The 22,892-nt window shown below is 56.9% G+C and overlaps 1 protein-coding gene across 2 annotated transcripts; it reads left to right on the top strand.

Moving 5' to 3' along the window:
• Positions 1–742: 742 nt before the first annotated feature.
• Positions 743–16,638, top strand: TP53INP2 (tumor protein p53 inducible nuclear protein 2). Of its 2 annotated transcripts, none has more exons than XM_040575743.1 (4): positions 743–903; positions 7,653–7,985; positions 10,952–11,258; positions 12,784–16,638. In XM_040575743.1, exons 2-4 carry the CDS (start codon positions 7,862–7,864, stop codon positions 13,034–13,036), a joined length of 684 nt encoding a protein of 227 aa, XP_040431677.1. In that variant the 5' UTR covers positions 743–903; positions 7,653–7,861; the 3' UTR covers positions 13,037–16,638. The 2 variants fall into 2 exon arrangements, with proteins under 2 accessions (XP_040431677.1, XP_040431678.1); XM_040575744.1 differs by having other exon boundaries at positions 750–903; positions 11,129–11,258.
• Positions 16,639–22,892: the final 6,254 nt, after the last annotated feature.

Genomic DNA, 22,892 nt, shown 5'->3' with positions numbered 1-22,892 from the left:
GGGGCACGGCCAGCTCACCCCGCTGGCGGGGCGGGTGGCCCTGCCTCCCGGCTCCCGGCTGCCGCACGGCCAGGGGACGGAAGACAACCGGGTTTCCCGTGCGGCACGCCGCAGGCTGGCGCCGGGCGGTGGAGCTGGGTGCTCGCAGCTGGGGGGGGGGGCGGCGGCGGGGCCGGGAACATCTCCGGTGCCGGCAGGGACGGGCAGGGGGGGCCCGCCCGGGCGGCCCTTCGGGGGACGGGACGGGAGGGTTTGTCCCGGGGTAAGCTCAAGCCTAGCAAGATTCGTTCCGGGGCGTTTATTCGCGGCCGCTCCCGCACGGCGGCAGGGTTAGGGGGTAATTTCTACGCTCGGCTGCGGCCGGCGGCAGCCGTACCGCGGCCCCTCCGGTGAGAGCCGCACCGACAAGGGCGGCGCGGTGAGGCCCCGCGGGGCTCCTCCTCGGGCAGGGACGAGCCCCCCAAGGGCCTTGGAGCCCCTCGAGCCGCGCACGGGGCGCCGGCTGCTCGGGCTGCCCGCGGCACCGAGCTGGGAGCGCCCGGCTCGGCCCGGGGCTGCCGGGCGGACCCGGGGAGCTCCGCCGCAGCTCGGCCCGCCGAGCACGGCCGAGCCACGCGGGGCTCGGGCTCCGGAGCCGCCCCGCCGCTGAGCGGGGTCCCGGCGGCCGCGGGCAGCCCCCGCTCCCGCCCCGCCGCCCCGGGGCCGGGACCTCCGGGCCCCGCCCCGGCCCCCGCGCGGCCCCGCCTCCCATTGGCCGGCGGGCGGGGGCGGGCGGGCCGCTTTGTGACGTCACGATCAGCTGTCGGGAGGTCCCGATTTGTGCGGGGCAGCGGCGGGCGCGGCGCAGAACCGCGCGGTGCGCGCTCCCGCCCTGCCTCCGGCCCCGACAGCGACACCGGCAAGGTGAGTGCGGGATGCGGCGGCTCTGCGGGGGGCGGGCAGCGGGGCGGCTCGCGGCCGGGCCGCCGGTGCCCGGGAGCGGCGGGGGGCGGCGGAGCGGGGCAGGGTAGGGCAGGGCTCGGCTCGGCTCGGCTCGGTCCGACCGGCACCGGGACCCTTCCCCCCGGCGGGGCGCTGGGCCGGCTGCGGGCGGAGGGTTGTGGTTCCGCTGGGCACGGACCCGCTCGGGAGCCGGGGCGCGGCGGCGGCCGCGGGGAGCCTTTGTCCGCCCGCGGCGGGGCCGTGCCGTGCCGGGTCAGGGCAGCGCGGCGGGGCCGGGCCGGGCTGGGCCGCGCGCCCCCCCCGTTCCCCCGCTTCCCCCCCCCCCGCCCGTTGTTTGTTTCTGCACCGCCGCGCTCGGAGCCGGGCCGCCCGCGGCCCCCATTGGCTGCGGCGCGCTGGAAGACCGCGGTGACGTCACCTCATTTGCATATGACATTGGGACGTCACGAGCCCCCCCCCCCCGCTGTCCTGCCGCGACCCCGGCCCCGGGCGGGGGGGGGCGTGCGGGGGGAGCGGGGCTGCGCTGCGCTGCCCGGGGCCGTGCGGCCGCTCCGCTCCCGTGGCCCCGGCCCCGGCCCCGTGCGGGGCTCCCCGAGCGAGCCGGAGCCGTGGCAGCGGCTCCCGCGGGCTCGTGGCGCAGCGCCCTTGGCGGAGGCGGTTGGGTCAGGAGGGCGGCCCGGGGAAGGGAAGGGAAAGGAAGGGAAGGGGGGGGCCGGTCCCGGGGCCGCCTGCCCCCTGCCGGCTGCCGTCACGCTCCCGAGGAGCTGCCCTCTGTCACCGCAGCGCGCCTTGCTCACGTCCCGGCAGCCGCACGGGGACGTTGGGGATAAAGAGGCGCTGGGGTTTCCGTGGTGGTCGCCGAGCTCAGAAGCCTGCGCAGAGGGGCGGGTGTCCCGGGTGCGCAGCGGCAGTGCCCGGTGCTGGCAGCGGGCACCAGCGAGGGCTGAGCTGTGCAGGTGCCAGGTGTGGCCACAGACTTGGCCAGCGCCTTGCTGTGACACCGAGCCACTGCAGGAACAGGCGATGGGCGCCAGTGTAGGACAGCGCTGCACCTTAGTTCCCACCAGGCTTGGGCTATGCAGTGCCAAGAACTTTTTTTTTTCCCCCCCCTCTAGAATAAATATTTCCTCTCCTTTTTTAATTCCCCAAAAAGAACACTGATATTTCTGTTCTACCTCACTGTCATCATTAGGAATCTGTTGCATCAACCCGCGCTTGTCTGGCTGGATGCAAAAGGAAAAAGTGCAGGGGAAGCTTTTCTGTCAAGAATAAACCAATATCACCTGCTCAGAGCAAGACTGGAAAAACCTGGGGTGTGAACTCTTGTCTCAGAGCTTTTTAGGGTGAATTGCTCAGCAAGGCTTGCCTGGCCCCATGTGGCCCCAGGCAGGCTCAGGACAGATGCCAAGGTGAGCCCGGGGTGCCAAAGTCCACCCTTCCCGTCAGCACTGGGCCTCCTGCGATGTACCAAGGGTGTGATGCTGGGACTGCTTGCCTCCCAGCGTGTGCCCCCAGGGATGTTCCACACAGTGCATCCCAGAGAGGAAACATCTGGGTTCCTTGCATTTCCTAGGATTGCTCACAGCAAATCTAAAAATTCCTGCTGGCTCGGCTGCTGGCAGGCTTTCCAGGGCTCTGTGTGCGATGGCATTAGATGGCAGCAGATGAGGTTTGTCCTTGGGGCAGTGACCTTCCCTGCAGCAGCAGCACAGGGACCCCGCGCGGCTGGCACCAGAGTGGATGTCTTGGCACTTGCAGGGATTGCCTCAGCATGGGTGTTTTGTTGTCTCTGGAGTCTTGCTTGGTTTGGATGCTGAAATGACTTGGTTGGTGTGATCCAAGCCAAAAGGGTTGTCTCCCATTAGTAAGGAAAGTTTCATGTTAGAGTTTTTTCTCCAGGCTTTTCTTGTTGCTCTCTGCCTTCTTTTCCCCCTCCCTTTGCTGTTGCTCCATTTGAGGCAGCAGAGGAGACCCTGCTGTCAATCAGCCTCTGGCAGGATAGAGACTCATAAATGCGGCTGCTGCTAAAGCAAACGGGCAAACAGGAGCTGTGCCGCGGGAGTGACACAGGGACAGCCCTGCAGAGCCATCCTGGGCAAGCCTGTGGCAGGTCGGGTCCCTGCCCTGCCTTGGAGGGATGGGGGGCAGAGCGGGGATGCCTCACCACCCCCTCCTGGGGCGCTAAGCGGGGGCATCCCCGCTCCCTTCTCTCTGTGTCTCAGTGCTGGGTTTAGGGTTTTGGTACATGCTGCGCGGAGAGAGCAGCCTGGGAAGTGCTTGACTAGTTTAGGTAAAGTGAACTGAAAATAACATTTCCCACTTGTGCTGGAGGCACACACCTGATTCATACCTCTGCCACGATGACTGCTCAGAGTATTCTTAGCCCTGCTGAGGAAGGACCGTTTCTGCCGTTTGTCATCAGCATCCCTCCTGCTGTGGGGTATTTATGGGAAGTTTCAAGGAGCCCAGTGTTGTTTCCAGGCGGAGCAGCTGCTGGTGTTGCAGCCTGGAGCTGCCAGTCCTTGTGAGGCTGAGGCTGCCGCGGGCTCCTCGTGCACCTCAGGGCTGCGCTGCCATTCCTCTCACCTATTCTTAGCTCCCGGGGTTATTCGTAGGGACGGTGACTCAGGAAGCTAATTATTGTGTAGAGGTTTTTTTGTTTTTTTTTTTTTTTGGGGGGGGAACAACTAAATGCATTATGATTTCCATACTCCTACTTTAATGTGTATTATTTAATACCCTCCAGCAAGTTCTAAAAGGCTGTGGCTGTTGGGCTTTCTGGGAGGGCTGGGCTGCTTGGGAAACTCCTCTGTCCCCAAGTGCGTGTCCCTTGCAGGCATTCCCCACTTGCTGGCAGTAGCCTGGGATGGGGTTGGTGCACCAAGCTGGAAGCCTGGGATGGGGGCAGCTGTCTCCATGGCAGAGGATGAGGGATGTCACCACAGCACGGGTTGCTGGGACAGGGGATCCCAGCGGTGAGGGCAGCGTCCCTCGGTGCTTGGCCAGGTGATGTCTCTGGGGTGTCCTGGGGTGGTGCGGGACCCTCCCGCTGTCACAGTGCAGCTGGTCATGGCCAGCCCCAGAGCCTTTCACCACATCAGGACCCAGGAGAGCTGCCCCTCTGTGACAAGGACACAGAGCTGAGGGCTTTCGTGGATTGCAAGGAGGGTCTGGAGGGGACCAAGGACTCTGTGCTGGTCATGCTGGCCGGGAGCTGCTCCCTTTTACAGTGGAGGGGAGGTGAACAGCCTGATCCTGCCTTTTTAACACAGTGTACAAGCAGACAGTGTAACCTGAGTGTGAGGATTAAAGATCCCCAGGGCGGAGACCCTGCTTCCTGCTCAGGGTGGACTCTGAGAAGTGTCGTGCTGCCCCTTGTTGAGCTGTTGGATGTGGCCGTGTTCCTGCTGCGGTGCGGGCAAGGCAAGCTTGCTTCACGCCCAGGGCTGATCCTGCCCACGGAGCCCAGCCCTGGCCGTTGCTGAAGGATGCTCCTCTTGTGGAGGCCCCGAAGCTGGGGGCTGCCCCCCCAAAGCCCACTGCGGAGGCCCTGGCTGCTCTCAGCAATGAGTTTGCCCAAGCGTGGGAAGGCCCCCCCCGGCAGCAGGGGGTTCTCGTGAGGCAGCTGGGGTAGCTGGTGGTGTGTGTACGCTGCCTGGGGCAGGACCCTTGAAGTGATCCGTCTTTTGCTCCTGGGGGAGCTTTCCCTCTTTCCTGCTGCTCTGGCAGCTTCTTGTGAGCTCCCTCCCCTCCCTTCTGCCCGGTGCAGTGGGAGGTGGGCACGGGTCGGTGCCAGGGCAGGATGGTCCCTGCCTTGTTGTGGGGGTGGGATCTGCCAATGGAAGTGTTATCTCAGGGTTTTTAGAAAAAGAAACTGAATTTGGGGTGGGGTGTCAATTGAAACTAATAGTATCCACTGTGCCTTGTGCCTTTAGGAAAGGGAACTTATCTATGAGTTAGGGTAAGCATCTGCGGAGCCCAGACGCTTCGGCCCCTGGATCTCCTGGTGGCAGCCGTGGTGCTTTGGGCCCAGTCTCCTGAGAGGCCTGGAGGGACGGAAGGAGGAGCACGTTTCCTGAAGTCTTTGCTGTTGTCCAGTGAAGGTAGCTCTCAGGTTTAAACAATACAAATAAAAGCCAAGACTTTCTGCTCTCTGTTATGACTGTAATTTATCCTGAGCTCAAAGCTCAGCTTTGAGCCTGCTGGAGAGGAGTTCCTTGTCCGGGGCCTCTCCCAGCCACCGGCATCCCCCTGCCGCAGCCTCTGGTCCCCAGGTTCCCTGCCGAGCTGTGGTGCACATGCCTGGGGAAAAGACGCAGGCAGCCCCCTCAAGCCAGGAACGCTTCCAGCAGACCTCGAGGCGGGTGGGGGGCAGCGCCCCTGCCTCCCCCAGGAGCCACGGTCCTGGGAGCCAGCCTGGTCCTACAGAGGGGAGAGCGTGGCCATGGCCAGCAAAGGGGAGAGCCCAGCAAGCGTATCAAGCCCTTGTTCATGGTTTTTGTTTTTTTCCTAATTTTTATTGGTAGGATTTAATGCTCCAGGGAAAGGGGCTGCCCCAATAGCTTTGTGGGGAGTGTGTGAGTGGATGATGCTTGAAGTGCTGTGGCTTTGCTGCGGTCAGGGTTTTGGGGGATGAGAGCTGCCATGGCTGTGCCTGCAGCCAGAGCAAATGCCTGGGATGTGCCTCAGTGCCCCAAACCCCTCCGCTCAGTACTGCGGGGGGAACACTTCTAGAACAATTAGTGGGGAATCCTTGATGACTTTATGCCAAGAGATGGCTTGAGCATGCTGTGAGCAAGGCATCCTGCCTGGACCTGGCTTGCTCAGCCACTGCCACTTCTCGGGTGCTGGTGAAGGGGTGAATTGTGGCAGTAGAGATGCAGGATGAGCCCCAGAGTCTAGGGGGATCCCATCATCCTCAAGGTTCCCTTTGTTTGTTCTTTTTTGGCCTTGTGGAGCAGGCATTAGATCTCCTGTGCATCTGCGACCAAGAAGCCAAAATGCACGGCAATCCCAGAACAAGTAAATACAAGCGTGCCAGAGCTCTGGAGCAGGAGCAAGCACCTGGACTCACTGCACATACCTGCCGTGAGCCTGACTGGTGCTGCAGGGGCCGGGTTGCACCGGCTGCGCAGTGGTACCGAGCCCCCCTCACTCCCCCCAGAGCTGCCCAGGGACTGCACTGGGTCCCTGCTCTCACTGACCAGCTTGTAGCAAACATGGGGACCCCTGTTTACCTCTGAAGCCAGATGCACTGAGGATGTCCTGTCCCCAGACTGGCAGCTCTGCAGAACCCATGGATTCACCACCTTCCTCGTAGAGCTGCCAGCTGGGCTTTGCCCTCAGTGTGCCGAGCAGGACCACGTGCAGTTAGCCTGGTCAGGGGCTCTGCCTTTCCCCACATCCCGCCCTTGCTGGCATTTTAATGCCCTTTTATGTCTCTGGACCAAATGCATTTTCTCTGCACGATTAATACTCTGTGCCTTGTGTCTGCCATCTGTGTGTGGCTTTCCAAAAGCTTTGCAGACATAGATGAAACTGGAGTCCTGACCTCCCCCAAGCTGCAGTGGTAAAACTGGCACAGTTTTTCCCCAGTGGTAAAACTGGCACAGTAACGTAGCCTGGTTGGAGAAGAGCCTTGCCCACGACACCTACCCAAGGTCCTAGGTCTGCCTCTCAGAGGGACAGCTGTGGGTGCATGCGGCACATGTGAGCGAGCAGTGGCTGTGCTGGAAATGCCCCATCGCCCCTGTCAGGAAGGGGACAGGCACAAGACAGCTGTCCCTGTCCCCCTTGCACTTAGCTGGGTTTCTGCCCCACGGTGCTGGGCTGTGATCTTGGAGACCCCCGCTGGTGCAGAAGCATGGTCTGGTCTTGGGGCATTGTTGAAAAGTCCCCGTGATGCCACGTGACAGTGTCACCTACCAGAGCTGGAACTGCGTGTGGCTGCTTTACAAGAGCACCTCTGCAAGTGCACTCAGAGGAAATAACAGTGACAGCTTTCAGAATTACACCAATGTAAAAGAGGTATCAGCACAGAGTTCTCGAGCCCGACTCCAATCAGCACACATTACTAATAGAAAGAAAAATCAAATGAAAGGCTCCCCTGCTGCTTCCCAGCTTCCAGCTACAGTTTTGGTCTGTGGCCCATCCTGAACAGGTTCTTGTAGAGCAGCTTGGGGCAGGCAGGGGTGCTGACACGGCTGGCTGGCAGTGCTGGTGCCTCTGTCCTCTTGTGAGGTGTGCATTTAGCATCCTGCTAAGAGTGGATTTTAGGGCCCAACTCCTCTGGCACTGCAGCAATCGCCCTGGCTCATGCCAGGTCTTCAGACACAGCATCATCCTCACCCTGTTCTTGCCTGTCCCACGGAGATTCGTGCCACAGCCTGTGTGTGGTGATGGGGGAACTGGTGCTGGCCAGGTCCAGATTTACAGAGAGGGGAGCAGGTCCCAGCCTGACTGCAGGACAGTGCTTGGTGCTGCCCCTGGGGTGTGCGGCTGGCTGGGGAGGGGACACGGCGGTGGTGCGTGTCATGTGGGGCTGGGGCAGGCCAGGGGCTGTGGGCACCCGTCCTGGCACAGCCACATGTAGCACAGTGCTCGGGGACATGGCAGGGATTGGGGCTGGAACGGCCTTCCTGCTGTCCCCTCCAGCACCACACATCCTACATGTCCAGTCTGAATGCGTTTCTCCTTGTTTTCTTTGGTAGGTCTTTGCACTGAAGCCAAGAGAAGAACCTCATAACTGCACTGCACGCCCTTTAACTCAGCTGAGACTTCGTTAGCAGCAAAACACCCCTGCCCCAAGGAAGGACCTCCAACGCTGTCAAGCTCCGTGCCCCTCTGCCTCTCCCTGCATTGAGGCAGGCGCTCAGCAGTAGCTTTATTTCTGTCCTGCCCCATCTGACCACTTCCCACCATGTTCCAGCGTCTCACCAGTCTCTTCTTCAGCGACAGCAGCACGCCAGAGGGCCTGGAGGAGCCCAAGCCCTTTGTCTCTGAGGAGGAGGAGGAGGATGGATGGCTTATAATTGATCTTGGAGGTGAGAAAAGCAAGGTTTCACCCTGGTTTCGCATAGCTGCTGAAGGGTCTTGTCTTTCCAGCACTGGACAAGCCCTGTCAGGCAATAGCAGACCTTGCCTGGGAGCCTTCCTTTTGCTCTCTCAGGGGAGGTTCCTGCCTTGCCACCAGCAGTGGTGGCACTCTGGGCTGGCGGGTGGTGCTGCCCCCCAGCTGCTGAGCCCCCAGCACTAGAACAGGATCCTCACACAGCCCTGGGTTTTGGTGCAGTCCCACCTGCTGGAGGCTCGCTAGGCTGGGGACAGAGCACTGTGGCCTTGGCTGAGCCACAGGCGGGCAGGGGTGACGGGCATGTCCCCTCCACCGTGGCTGGTGCCGTGCCCGGTGCCGTCAGCCACGTGGCTCAGTCGGGTGCCCGTCCCCTTGCAGCCACGTCCAGCTCCGTGCCACACTGGGGTCATCTGAGGCCACCTAGGGGAGCCAATCTCCACTCCAAAAGTTTTTTGCAAGGGTTTCTCTTCCCAAAGCATTCCCAGCGCCCTTGCCAGGAGCACTCAGGCGAGGTCCACAGTTGTAACGTACCCGTGGAGCCCCTTGCCTGCTGGGGCTCCCCACTCCCAGGGACGGCTGGGACCATCCCAGGCCCTTTGACAGCAGCCAGGCAGGTCGCATTTCTTGTGCCACGAGGGCTTTTCAAGCTCCATTAAGATCTCTGCATTGCTATTGTAGGGCCTATGACTCAACCAATTGCAATGATCATTTTGTGACCTTTTGCTTGCAAATTGCACAGCGAACTTACACAAACAAGCCTGTCTGCGCTGCAGCCTTTGGGTTGCTGCTCCTTGGTGGCTTCCAGCTGCTTTTACAGCCTCTGGTGAGTCACAGAGCCCCAGCCCAGGAGACACTGGTGGTCCTGCAGGGGCTGGGGCTCGTCTCCCTCACAGGGATGCCCCTGCCACATGCGCTGAGCACAGCTGATGGGTGTCATTCATTAGGGATCTGTGCCCCATGCAGTGAGCTGGAAAGGGGACCGGAGCTCAAACATGCCTGGGGCGGGGGACAGGGACACCCTGGTGCCAGCCTGGGAGCCCTGTGGAGAGCTGGTGGAGGCAGGAGGGTGGTGTGGGCAGTTGTGGAGGAGTCCCAGTCCTCTGGGCTCCCTGGTGGCTGTCCTGGGGGTCATAGCAGTGATGCGGGAAGAGATGGGTTGCAAGGAGCTCCCTGCAGCACAGGGCATGCTGTTGCCACACATCAGGGCTAGCTGGCCTCAGTCCTATTGCCAGCAATGGCCACAGTGTGCCCAGAGCATCATGCCAGGAGGAACCACAAGTTTTCTCTAGCAGAGAAATGCTGGGCTGTGCCATGAATCCCTGGGTGAGAGCCCACAGCTGGCTTGGTGGGGATCCAGGGCTGACTTTGTTACTAAAGGCTCCTGTATTTCTGGTTGTCTTTTTTTTTTTAATCAAGCAGCCAGGCCCTTGGTGCAGACCCAGCTTTTGGAAGGATGTCTGCATGGACCTGGCACCCCACTGCTAATCCCCACAGGCACCACGGCTGCCTAAGCATTCCCCAGCCAGCAAGGGATCGATTTATTTCAGCCCTTTTTCGGAGCCCTGAGTTATGCAAAGCACTTCAAAACCTCAGCCTCTTGGCTCCAGCCCTGATCCTCCATGTTACGGTGGTGGCAGGCGAGCGCGTCGCAGCCTGGCGCTCCCCCAGCAGCCTCCAGATCCTTGCACCCCCGGCAGGTCTTTGACCCGTGCATTGCAGAACGCGCCTGCCCTCCTGGGAGCAATCTGGGTACATTTCTCAGGGCTTAGAGTTCAGGCTGCAAGTCCCCCAGCAATGTGGGAACCCTGTAACAGCACTTGTGACATTAGAAGCCACCTTTGGAGTGGATGGGGACAGATAAGCACACATGGCTCCATGTCGTGGGAGCATACCTGACCCCGGGGGGAGAAGCGTTCAAGCCAGGCTCTGTCTGTCTGCAGGCTGACAAATAATCTGCAGCCTGGCATGTCAGCAGCTATTCATAGCCTCGTATCCACTGACCTGAAGAAAGATGCTCTCCTGTCTGCAAGGCTAATTGTGGCCGGCCCTAAGCCCTAGGCTGGAGGAGCTGGGACATGTTAGGTGGTAAACGCCTGCCCCGTACTTCGTGCTTCATATTTTTTCTAGCCTGTTTGGGCACTGCAAGCTCACATTCACCTCTGATTTCTCCTGCACCCTCACCCAGCAGCAGAGTGAGACATGTCCATAGAGACCTGCACTGAACCCACGCTGAAGAGAATGGTTCCTCTGACCTCGGGATGAGCCTGAAGTGGGTCTGGGTTTCGTGGTGAGCGCAGCACCCTGCTGGGCACAGCCGTGGCTCCCAGCATGGGAAAAGCCCTGGCCCGTGTGGCCGGAGGCCGGAGCACGTGGGGGCAGCTTGTGCTCAGCCGGCTGAAAATTGGCCCTGGTGGACTGAAGTCAAAGCCAAAGTGAAAGCTTTTGGTGAAGAGTTTATTCCCAGAGAGAAAGGTCTTTTCCAGGAAAAAGGTGCGCGCCGTGTGTGTGCACCTGTGTCTGCTTGGTTCCACACATGCACAGTGCCGTGTGTGCGCGTGTGAAGGCGCACAGTGCAGCGCAGCTGTGTGAGCACCGCAGTTCAGGTGATCTAAGAAAGCTTGCAGACAAAAGCAATGTGTCTTTCTGGCCAAATTTCCTTCTCTGCTTCAAGAAGGAAAAAAATTTCCACTGTAAACCCCAATGGTTGGTAAATCGACCCAGACTGAAACTGTCATCCTGTGCGCTGGGTCAGCGCGAGGGGCGTGGCTGCCCTGCCAAGACTCCCCTGGACCCGCGGCAGCGGTGGCGATGCTGTGGGGTGCCTCTCGCACTAACGATGCCCCTTTCTCTCCCCCCCCCCCCCCCCCCCCCACTGTACATGGTGTGTGTGTGTCCCCGCTGCACCCCGCATGGCTCCGCACCCCGCTCGCTCCCCAGGCGGTGCCACCCGCCCCGGCACACAGCGGTGGGCCGGGGCCTGCGGGTGCTCGGTGAGGCCCTGCCTGGTGCAGCCACCTGCCCCGGCCCACGCCCGCAGCCCCGTGCCTGCCCTGCCCGGCCCCTGCTTGATGGACGAGAGTTGGTTTGTCACCCCTCCCCCATGTTTTACTGCAGAGGAGCCCGGCCCCGATGGCGTGGGCAGCAGCCCCATGGAGGACCTGCTCATCGAGCACCCCAGCATGTCTGTCTATGTCACCAGCACCCTCGAGCTGGACGTGGAGGAGCCGCAGGACTCCACTGCTGGGTGAGTGCGGGGCCAAGGACTAGGGCGGCCGTGCATGCCCTGCAGCATTTCACCCGTGCTGCCCAGGGGATCCAGGCGTGGCGGTTTTAAACTGGAGGGTGGATTGAGGTTGGTTATTAGGAAGAAACTTTTCTCGCTGAGGCACTGGTGCAGGTTGCCCAGAGAAGCTGTGGATGCCCCATTGCTGAAGGTATTCAAGGTCAGGTTGTATGGGGCTTTGAGCAACCTGATCTGGTGAAAGATGTCCCTGCCGACAGCAGGGCTTGGTCTGGGTGATCTCTGAAGGTCACTTCCAACCCAAACCATCCTGTGATTCTGTGACGTCAGTGTCCCCGTGTCCCACCTGGCAGGGTGTCCCAGCCAGCACTGTGCAAGGACAGCAGCCTCTGTGCCCCAAAATACTTTGGAAGAGTGACCTTGATGTTTACTGGGTCCACATTAAGACAGCTGTGGGTGTGGGACCAGCCATGTGAAGCCCTTGCTGTGTGGTTACTGCTGGCACGGACAGCAGTGGCCTCTTCCTCGTCCTCTCCTGGCACATGGCTGTCCTCTGAGGATGCTGCGTGTTACCCCACCACCAGTCTGGGGGAGTCTCCTGGACTGAGTTTAAACACGGAAGCTTGCATGTACATGGCACAAGCAAAGCAGTCCCACCAGAAGAGGGTGGCCCCCGGGCACTGGTGCCCCTGAGTCCCTGGTTTCCCCACACGGGGGGGTGCTGCAGACCCCTGCCCCCAGCTCTCCTTCCTGGCTCTCTGCTGGCCTGGGCTGTGAGACCTTTCTCCCTGCCCCACAGTCCAGTGTAACAGGGGTGTTAAACAGAGATGCCCCGGCCTGCCACCTAACAGATGCAAGCAAAATCTGACCCCACTGCCATCTCTTTTCCCAGCCACCCCCCTCCTCCTTCCCCCCGCCCCTTCCTGGGGCCACAGCCTCTCTGCAGCGTGCGGAGCCCTGCCTTCTCCCCACAGCACCCAGGAAAGCCCTGACCCACCGGTGAGTCCCGGTACCACCATGCTGTGGGTCGCTGCTACCCCCGCACCGGCCCTTCCAGCACCTCCCCTGTGAGCCCCCCAATGGGGCAGGGAAGCGTCCCCTGGCATTGCAGCCTGCTTATTTACACAGCCTCACAAGGCAGAATTTGGGGTGATCCTTTGTTTGGCCAGGGCACATGATCGCTCTTGGACCTTTCCCTTTGCAAAGTTGTCCTGAGGGTCTCAGTGCCATCTCGAGAGCTTAAGAGAAACCTCAGTGCTGGAGGGTGAAGAAAGGGGCCAAAGAGAGCTGGGAATAGGCAAGGGAATAAATCTGGTTAGGAGCGGGATGGACACGAGGGGGCTGTGGGCTGTGCTTGGCTCCTGCCCACCAGGTTTGAGGGTGCTGGTGGCAATACGGCCACCACGGGGCTGCAGGCAGATCTTGCAGGAGGGTGGGTAAGGGTGGGCTGCTGGTGCGTGGGTGCGATGGCCACGTGGCTGGGGGGGACCAAGCACCACTGGCCACTGACAGTCCCGTCTCTCCGCAGGGAGGTGCCAGAGCCCCGGCTGGAGCGGCACATGCCGCACCACAGCACGTCCCTGTCAGTGAAGGCTGCCATCCTGGAGAAGGTCAGCCAGGCACGGCGGGTGCAGCGGGCCAAGCAGCTGGCAGAAAAGCCATGGCTCAGCCAGAAGGCGCTGCAGCGGCAGGACCGGGCCCGACAGCGCCCGGCCCGCCGGGCCCGACAGCATGTGGGGAGCTTCCTCCACCAGCCCTGCCAGCGCCACTGCAACTACTGACCTTGCCAGCGGCCGCCCCGCTGCCACGGCACCTCCCGGCGGGGCTCGGCCTCCCTTCGACACCAGCCCCAGTGCCGCCACTCCGCCTCCCCGCACCCCTCACGTCTCCAGGCCCACGCTGGCATTGCCTCACGCAGCACGGGCCGGGAGAGCGGTGCCGTCCTCTGCCCCGTGCCCGTCCGTCCACCAGCGTCTGCGTGGGGCAGTGGTGCCCCCTGTGAAATCGCCCCGTTCCAAAATTCATGGAGAAGCCTGTTCTTTTGTGTCCTGAAGAGCCTGTGACATCAGTGCCTTTCTTTATGACATCATACTCCTCCACGTAAACAGACTGTGATGTCACAAGCGGATACCAAGTGGAAGTGCAAAGAGGAACAAAGCAATGAGGTTTGGTATTTTTAGGAAAATATCATCAATGACACTAAATAATGCTTCCTCCCCCACACCTCCACTGCTCCTGGTGTCTCAGACCAGAGCAGAGATGGGACCCTGCTATCGCCGCATGCTGGTGACATTGCTGCTAGGGCCTGATCTTGTCCCTTCTCAGCGTGGCCCCCACGGCACAGCACTGCCCTGCTCCAGCCCCAGGCCTGGCAGTGCCTGTGATGCTCTCAGCAGGTGGCCTTGGTGGCTCCAGCACAGGTAAAACCAGCAAACCCCATCCCAGCCGAAATTTCTTAATTGTACTTTTACCACAATAATACAAAAACCCCACTGCCATTCCCACAAGAAAGCCAGGCAGGTCTCGGTGTTTTGTGTTTTTAAAGACAACATTACAAGAAATCTCAGGAAACAAAGCACTGACCCAGGAGCTGTTTGAGCATCACTGAGGAGAGCATGGTCTGCAGGGAAGTGGCGTCAGCGTGGGGATGTTGGTGGGGTCACCACAACCTTCAGCAAGTGTTGGTCCCACCAAGCTGCTGGCCACGAGCAAGCCTCAAGGTTGTGTGCTCCTCCTGGAGCCACTCACCTGCGCTGGCTGTACCCACATAACACATTTAGACGTACATATGGACAAGTACATGTCTGTATGTTTATATGCACTTGGATGAGGCACTGTTTGAGCCAAGGAACATTGACTGCCCTGCATCACTCCCTGGAAGACAGCAGAGAAGGGGACTCGCACAGCCTCCCTGAGGTGGTGGAAGCACGTTGGAGCTAGTGGTGAGAGGATGTGAAATGAGAGCAGCGAGGAGGTCGGGTGTGAGCAAGAGGCCAGGGGAAAAGGCTGAACTGAGGGCGAGGATGGAAACAGAGCGGCTGTGACGCGCGAGCTCATGCGGAGCTGGTACCATGGTCCTGGCTGCGGTGGGAGGAAGACCAGGGCTGGCACTGCCACTGGACTGCAGTCACGCAGGGAACTCCCCATCTGGCCCCACCAACAATCGCATATTTCACACGACGGGCCAAATTCAGTCATGGGCAACGCTGATTTTTAATGCTGCTGCACCCAGGCTGCTCCAGGGAGCAAGCACCCCACTGGAGAGTCTGCCCTTCAGCATTGTTAACACCCATAACATCAGTGTCTGAACTGGTTTTAAGTCACTGTGGTAGGTCCAACCTTGGACTGTTGATTTTTTATTTTTTATTTTTTTTTCTAATGAGAGGAAAAAAACACCCACAAGCCCTTCTGTAACTACCAGCCTCCTGGATCTGTGACTGAGAAACCTGGACCTCATGGGAAGTGGCTGATACTGTTTGCCTGCAGAGTGTATCTTTAGCTCTGATGACACAGCATTCCCAAAAGCATAGAAAGAATGAAAATTTATTTCAAATATCTATTTTAAGCCACACGTCAGAGCCTCTCAGTTTCAATTCTTCCAGGCCAGTTTCTTGTTCAAGTCCTGCTGGGATTGTGCAGAGGCCTGCAACGCTCATCACATGCGCATGGCACAAGCTGCCATGCTGCTGAAAAAGGTGCAGGCAGCGACAGCGGCCGACAAGCCCTTTGCCAGGCACAACGCCGGCCATATCCTGCACCTGCAGCCAGTACCTGCTCCGGGACTGGCGCCTGCACCACAGTCCCATTTCTAACAGAAACCCCCATTTCAAATTCTGCTTTCTAATTTCAATAAAAGGCACAGTAAAAGCTTCCCAGGCAGAAAACGGGCTATTCTGTTCCACTGCTTTTTCAGCCTTTCTAATAAATCCGGAGGTAGCAGAGCTTATCTTCACAGCCGAGATGAACGAGCTGGGGAGCCCAGTGCTCCCTCGGGCCTTCCTCATCCCCCTGCCTCTCGCTGGGCACCGTTGCAGCAGAGCCGTGAGGCTGCGCTGAGCACACCATCGCCTGGCAGACAGGATGCGCGATTTCATTTCTCCTCCAGAGACTGATGACTCCTTGACTCCAGGGGAAAGTTTACATCCTTTGGCTTCCTTGGCTTCACGTTAAATGCCTTCTTATTTCTAAAGTGATCCCTGAGATAAACTGGGAGCATTGCAAACAAATGCTGCCACAAGTGCTGCTGAAGGCAAAAGGGGATGTTCTGAGCACTCGGGTGCCTCTGCCCAGAAGGTTCAGAGTGGCAAAGGAGGGCTGGGGCTGAATCCTGGAGCCGCACCCCTTGTCTCACTCTTTCCCACGGCTCTGCATTGTGTCCTCTGTGGCCACCGGGCTGTTCCCTGCCCAGGCAATGCCTTCAAAGGAAGAATTTTCTCTCTAGCCCAAAAGTACATCAAGAAGTGGACAACCATAGCAATTTCTGCCTCCCAGCTCATATTCACCTACTGCAAGTTCTGCACTTCTGAGATGCTGCTGCAGAGAGCTCCTGAAACCAGGGTTGGCTGCGACACCTTTGCCCCTTCCTCAGCTGAGAGGTGCAAATGTGCTGGGGCCACCACCCCGGGTGGTGACTCACCCCCAGGTGCTCGCAAGCATTGCTCCAGTAAGAGAGCCCCGTGCCGACACCATCCTTGGCCTCCTGCTCGTGCAGCCCCTGGCAAAGCCCCCACTGGCTCAGCAGTGCCAGCTGTGCCCTGTTAGTGCCCATCATCTGTTTCAAATAGCTAATGCTGTTACTATGTCCCATTTTGGGGAAGCGACTGCAAAATATTTTGGTTTCCTTTCATCTTTCTGTGCCAGTCTGATACATCTTTCATCATGCTACTCCCAGCCAACACTGGAAAAAAAAAAAGCAGAACTATTATCACACTTGATATCAAGAGTATCTTTATAAAGGGTTAATAAATTATTAATAATGTTTTAATGAAGAGGTTAATCCAGATTTGTAGCATCCCACAGGTCAATGAAGTGCATTTACTGTGGTGAATAGGCTCCTGTGGTCCCCCCCTCTGTTGTTTGCACACGTATTAATATTTACTAATCATGTATTAACCCCATACAAAGTGAGTACTGATGTACCTATCACACATTGTGACTGACACTTCTTATGCTGTGGCAGAGACATGTTTGAACAGTGCTTTGCAGAAGCCCTGCAATGCTTCTGATCTGTACAGTGGTGATCACTACAGTTGGCCTGATACCAAATCTCCTGGCCTAGTATTGTAAGATCAAGGAAAACCCTTTACACTGAGATTATGAGTCTCCTCAAATCTTAAAACAAATGAAAGGTGCTTAAAAAAAAAAAAAACTTTTTTTGCTTGTGCACATGTGTACATGTGTAAATATTTTAAAACACAGTGTGGATGTTTGGTAGGTTGTTTTGGGGTTTGGGGTTTTTAGTTTTTTTGCATCCAGTATTTTCAATTTGTGACTAGCTGTGCAATGCTCCCAATGGGAAGTTGAAGCAAACATGCTGAGGGCTGGCAGGAAGGCGTTGGGCTGTGTCCTGCTTACGCGGCAAGGACGAGCTCTTGGTTTCTTTTTGTTTGTTACTTGTGTAGGAGGAAACTACAGCGTGGACTCAGGGACAAACAAATTGGCTGGGGTCTTTAAAAGTGTGTTTTTTCTGGACTCCTCTGTTCAGATGTGGGGTTTGTTTCTGCCTGTGAGGCCGTTGGTTACTCATCTGCGTGGTCCCGACAGAGCATGTTGAAGCTGTGAGGATGCGTGCCGTGGCCCCGGTGGAGGGAGGGGGATTCGGCCAGCTGCCACCCACTGAAGACTGAGCGGCCCAGGCGGAGGAGCTGCAGCCACTTCCTCGTGGTGCAAGCATCCCTGAGCATCATCCCCAATTCCCTTGTGCATGTCCCCACAATTCAAATTGTACTGCTAGGATGTAGCTAGTCCCTCCTTAGGAGTTTTGGCTGTAAGTAACCAGGTGTGACTTTAAGCAGTGTGTAAGAGCCCCCCGGGATTTGGAAGTCAAGCAGCACTGTGCTTTCTGAATCGATCCCAGCTTGCCTGGCTCCCACTGGTCACTGGGATGAGGCAGCTGGAGTGGGTGAGGCAGCGGGGCAGACAGAGGAATGCTGGTGCAGGGGACGGGCAGGACTGCATTTCTTGTTTCACCCTGGAAGCAAGTGGCAAGGCTGCCAGAAATGCCAGAAGAGCAGGGGCAGTCCCCTGGAGAAGTGCCACTGCTTGATATGAAAGTCGGGTTGCAGCAGGATGCATCCGAACCCGTGTGCCCCCCCGGCAGTGCTGGGGCAGCCCAGCTTCCCGACCCTGCGCTGGCAGCCCAGCAGCTCTGGCATCACACAAGCAGGGTGCCTCACCGGCAGCTGTGACAAAGTCCCGCTACTGAATTTTGGCTCTCGCCAGCACTGGAAGGCTGTGAGGTGGCGGGGCAGAAGGCCCCGGTCACCTGGCGTGCTGAAGCGCGCGCCCACAAATATGCTTTTCAAAAAACTGTTGCGAAAGCTCGGTCTGGGAAGAAAACAATTCTTTCCATGAGAGCCAGCTTTTCTTTTCTGTAATGGAAAATGTTAAACACTTAGCTCATCCCAAAGATCACCACCATGGGAATATTCACTTTACCTCTAGGCACATTTCTAATGAATACATAATTTTTACCTTTACATCTCACCGATATCACCTCCATTCAGCCCCACTGGGCAGGAAGAGTCACAGATGTCCTGTCATCAGAGCAAAAAAAAAAAATGAAGAAAAAAATACTCCAATGAGATTTCACACTCCAATCACACAGCTTTGCAATTGCTCCCATGGAGGCTAAACATCAATTCCGGTGCCATGCATAAAGTGGAAATTAGGTTTTGAAAAATTATTGAATTATTGAGTTATTGAAAAACAAGTCCCAAAGATTAAACTATTTAACAGCTAGAAAGTGAATACAGTAAGAAGTGGCAGGAGACCCCAGTGGAGGCGGCTGAAGAATGTGGTGCTCAGCCTTCCACCTGCTGCACCCCAGGCAGCTTGGGGACGATGGCGGCACCTGAGCCTCCCCCAGACACCCGGATTTACAGCAAGAGGCCAGCACCCTTGTGTGGCCGGGGCCGCTGTGCGCCTCTCATCACTCACCTGGAGAATGCAACCCTGCCACTGTTTCCACGGACAGTACAGATGTACCTTAATTTTAGCACTCAGAAGCAGCTACTGGCAGTGGGAGGGAGATGCCGCCTCCTAGACCTCATCACCTGGAGCCCCCCCAGGCCTCCTCTTCCCTCTCTGCTGCCCCCAGAGACCTGCACCCAGAGCCATCTGGGACACCCAAGGGCCTTAGCTGGGGCTGATCGACCCAGAGCTTGTGTTCTGGGGAAAGCTTTCCTCCTCCACCCACTCCTCTCAGATCTGTTCAGTACTGTTCAGAATCACGAATAATTCCCTGGTGTCTTCAAGGGCTCAGTCCTTGTGCCCTCAATGTGACCGCGGTGGCTGTGACGGGTCGCCTGACTGGTGCAGCAGAATTGCTCCCAGTCGCCCAGCACCCCGGCCCTGGTGGTCGGACTCAGCTTGTGCACGGCGTCTTCCGTGGCCTGGAGCCTCGTGCCATTTGTCCGCGCACCAGCAAACAGCTTTTCCGCCTGTGAGAAGAGATCTGTGCCATTAATGACAGCTACTCCTCTTTCTTTAAAATATGAAGATGAAAAAGGCGAGCAGCTCCATTTAATAACAAAGTTGTCCCTTGATGATAGTCCTTTCATTCTTTCTCGCAGGGAGGCAATGTGCAGGGTACCCACTCCACTCTTTCATGTTAACACCCACTGGGCTGCACTAGGGGTGCTGCTCTCCCAGCCCTGTGCCCAGAGTGACCAAAATGCTCTTTTGGGGGGATTTGCCATGCACCCCCTTCCAGCCACAGCACGTGAACTTGGAGCATAGCAACACCAATGTGATGCTTCGGCTCCATGGCAGCTAAGGGCAGAACTCCTGCTGCCCCCCTCCCCCACCTTTGTAATTTATCACCTCTGGGGGGGGCAAGAAGATTTTATTCCTTGCAAACGGAGAGGGAAACCAGCACAGCAAATTCCAGGCCCAGTGTTTCTCTGCTCTTTCACGTTCACCCACTTGTCCTTGTCAGGGAAGCTGGAAGCAGCTATGCCCACCTTGCTAAAGCTCATCTTCAGCTCTGTTTCATCACAGTTATGCTTTGGGAAATCTAGGGATGGGAGAACAGCACAAGGCGTAATGGTAAAATAGTAATAGTCTTTTATCTTGTATCATAAATGTATCCGTATGGAGCAGTTAAGTATTGCAATATTTTATTTATCTGTATCAACCCTACAACTAGGTATTCTGCTTGTAAAGCTCATCTACACACATTGTACATCTCCATGCTGTATGACTGTATATGTGCCTTTCACCCTTTTTCATGGTATGCCATCTTTTTTTTTTAAACAACTGCAGAACTTGAATAAATTTGTGAACTATAGTTAAAAGTCCTATGCAAGAGATGACTGGGAATTACATTTTCAATATTTCTGCATTTCTATGTTGTTTTAAAAGTAGATGCTGGGATTTTCAGAGAAGCCTAACAGAATTAATGCCCTAAAAAGCCCACCATTTCAGCTGCTAAATCTCTTAGGCAGTTTTGAAAAGCTCAGCCCCCAGCCCAGTTCCTCACCGGTTTGTGCACGGAGGCTGAGCAGCAGTGGCTGAACAGCCATCAGCGCTTCGCCAGGACAGGCGGCATGTTCAACATCCAGCTTTTCCTTCCAAAGGCTTGTCTGAAGTGAAAGTGCTATTTGGGCTAAAAGGTCACCTTAAGCCTTCCCTCAAATGCACTGGAGTACGTCTGCTGGCTCTGCTCCCTGCCCAGCCCTGTGGCTGGCAGGGCCCGCGCCAGCCTGGTCGGGGTACACGCGTTGTAGGGAAGCCAGGTCCCCACACGCTCCAGCAGACGAACACACGGCTGTGTCCTGCCCAAGGGTGGTCGGGCTCTGTTGAATGCCTTACAACAGTGGGACAACCTTGACAATGTGATTTTGAGAAGGGAAAAAAAGCCCCACATTTTCTACATCACTTATGCTGTAGAACTGAAAACTAGTTCGAAACTCAAAGCTAACAAAATGCGTCCTTTTTTGTGTGTTACATGTTAAATCGATGTAAGCAAGGTTACTAGAGAAAGGGTGTTTACTTCTTGTAGGACATTGTTTAAACATTTGCCATGTGTCAACAGACTGAAGGACATGACTGCCTGGAATATGTTGCGTAGTGTGCCTGTGTGTGTGTAACCTGGTTTTGGTTGTTAGATTGTAATGCTGTCTTTTGACTGAAAAAAAAATCTAATATAAAGAAAAAAACACAAGAAATAAAAAAAATATATTTAAAGTCTATTTTATGTGTATTGCTCTGAAGCCTGAAAGAAAACTTGTTTACAAACTGTTTGCAAGATGCAGAAAGTTTTTGCTTTCAAAATAAGCTTCTATAAGTCAATACCATAACTATTGGAGACAAGTCAATAGAATAAAACCCCCTTGGAGATAAGGACGCACAGGGGAGAGGATGGTACAGGCTGAGTCATTTGAGAACATTTTTTTCCTCATTAACAAACCCTAAAACTTGGTAGATGAGTGCAAGGGCTAAAGCAGGTGGTAGCTGCCTGGAAAAAAGCGAGTCCTGCATCAGCTGGTCCTGCAAGACCACTTCTTTGAGCTAACATTTGCCAGCGTTGGTGCCCAACCATCCCTACAGCATCAGCTGTTCCTTCAAACAAAAATACACAACAGCCTCATGTACTTATGCCACCCTCCCGAAAACTGAGAGGCAGAGACGTTCCTCTAAGACAAGTAAGGGCGTGGAGTGTTTGACAGATGAGAGGCTGAGAGCTTGCTCAGCCTGGAGAAGGCTACGGAGGGGTCTCATCAACGTATAAATACTCGACGGGAGGAGTAGTGGAGATAGAACCAGACTCTTCTCAGCACAGTGACAAGATGGGAAGCACAAATGGAAATTAAAAAATAAAATTCACTTAAACATGAAAAAAAGCTTTTTTTACCGTGCAGGTGGTTGACCACAGGAGCAGGTTGCCCAGAGGCTGTGGTCTCCATCCATCATCCGATGGGTGAGCAATTGGCTGACTGGCAGGGCTCAAAGGGTTGTGGTAAATGAGGCCACATCTGGCTGGCAGATGGTCACCAGTGGGGTCCCCCAAGGCTCCATGTTAGGGCCAGTCCTCTTCAGTGTCTTTATAAACGATTCAGATGCAGGACTAGAAGGTGTTTTGAGCAAATTTGCCGACGACACCGAACTTGGAGGAGTTGTAGACTCGGCTGAGGGTGGAAAGGCCTTGCAGAGAGATCTGGACAGATTGGAGAGCTGGGCGATCACCAACCGCATGAGGTTTAACAAAAGCAGGTGCCGGGTCCTGCACCTGGGACGGGGCAACCCTGGCTATACGTACAGACTGGGCGACGAGACGCTGGAGAGCAGCCCCGCAGAGAGGGATCTGGGGGTTGTGGTTGACAGCAAGTTGAATATGAGCCAGCAGTGTGCCCTGGCAGCCAGGAGGGCCAACCGTATCCTGGGGTGCATCAAGCACAGCATTGCTAGTCGGTCGAGGGAAGTGATTGTCCCGCTCTGCTCTGTGCTGGTGCGGCCTCACCTCGAGTACTGTGTGCAGCGCTGGGCACCACAGTACAAAAAGGATGTAAAACTGTTGGAGAGTGTCCAGAGGAGGGCAACGAAGATGGTGAAAGGCCTAGAGGGGAAGACGTATGAGGAGCGGCTGAGGTCACTTGGCCTGTTCAGCCTAGAGAAGAGGAGGCTGAGGGGAGACCTCATCGCAGCCTACAGCTTCCTCACGAGGGGGAGCGGAGGGGCAGGCACCGATCTCTTCTCTTTAGTCACCCGTGATAGGACCCGCGGGAATGGTGTCAAGCTGAGGCAGGGGAGGTTTAGGCTACACATCAGGAAGAGGTTCTTCACGGAGAGGGTGGTCGCCCACCGGAACAAGCTCCCCAGGGAAGGAGTCCCTGCACCAAGCCTGCCAGAGTTTAAGAAGCGTTTGGACACTGCACTTAAGTCACATGGACTAAAACTTTGGGTAGACCTGTGTGGTGCCAGGAGTTGGACTCGATGATCCTTATGGGTCCCTTCCAACTTGGGATATTCTATGATTCTATGATCCATGCGTGGACACAGTTGTGAGCAACCTGCAGCGGCTGTGGTGTGGTGGGGCTGTGCTCACCCAACCCAGCAGCTCGGCAGGGTGCCGGACCCCAGCAGAGCGAGGCTGAGGGATGCTCTGGGGGCTGCGGACCAGCAGCCACCTGCAGCTCCCACCCCCTTTGCCGGGAGAAGCACTGCAAGGAATTGTTCGGTTAGGTAGCCGGGATGGAACACGGGTAAAAGAGAGCTTTGATAAACCTCCTTCTGGGAAAATCAAAGTTAGCAGCAGGAAACAAGGCAGAGCAGTTCTGGCTGGAGAGACATCAGGAGGTCTTCAGTCCAGCCTCCTGCTCACAGCAGGTTAGGCACCAAATTCAGACCCTCTTGTACAAGGCTTTAATTCTTGAAAATCCCCAGAGACCCCACCGACTCTCAATCTCCTCTTTGGTC

Source organism: Cygnus olor, chromosome 16 (assembly GCF_009769625.2).
Source record: "Cygnus olor isolate bCygOlo1 chromosome 16, bCygOlo1.pri.v2, whole genome shotgun sequence".
NCBI classification, from domain to species: domain Eukaryota; kingdom Metazoa; phylum Chordata; class Aves; order Anseriformes; family Anatidae; genus Cygnus; species Cygnus olor.
Note: the sequence above shows the minus strand (reverse complement) of the source record. Positions and strands in the feature narration are given on the sequence as shown.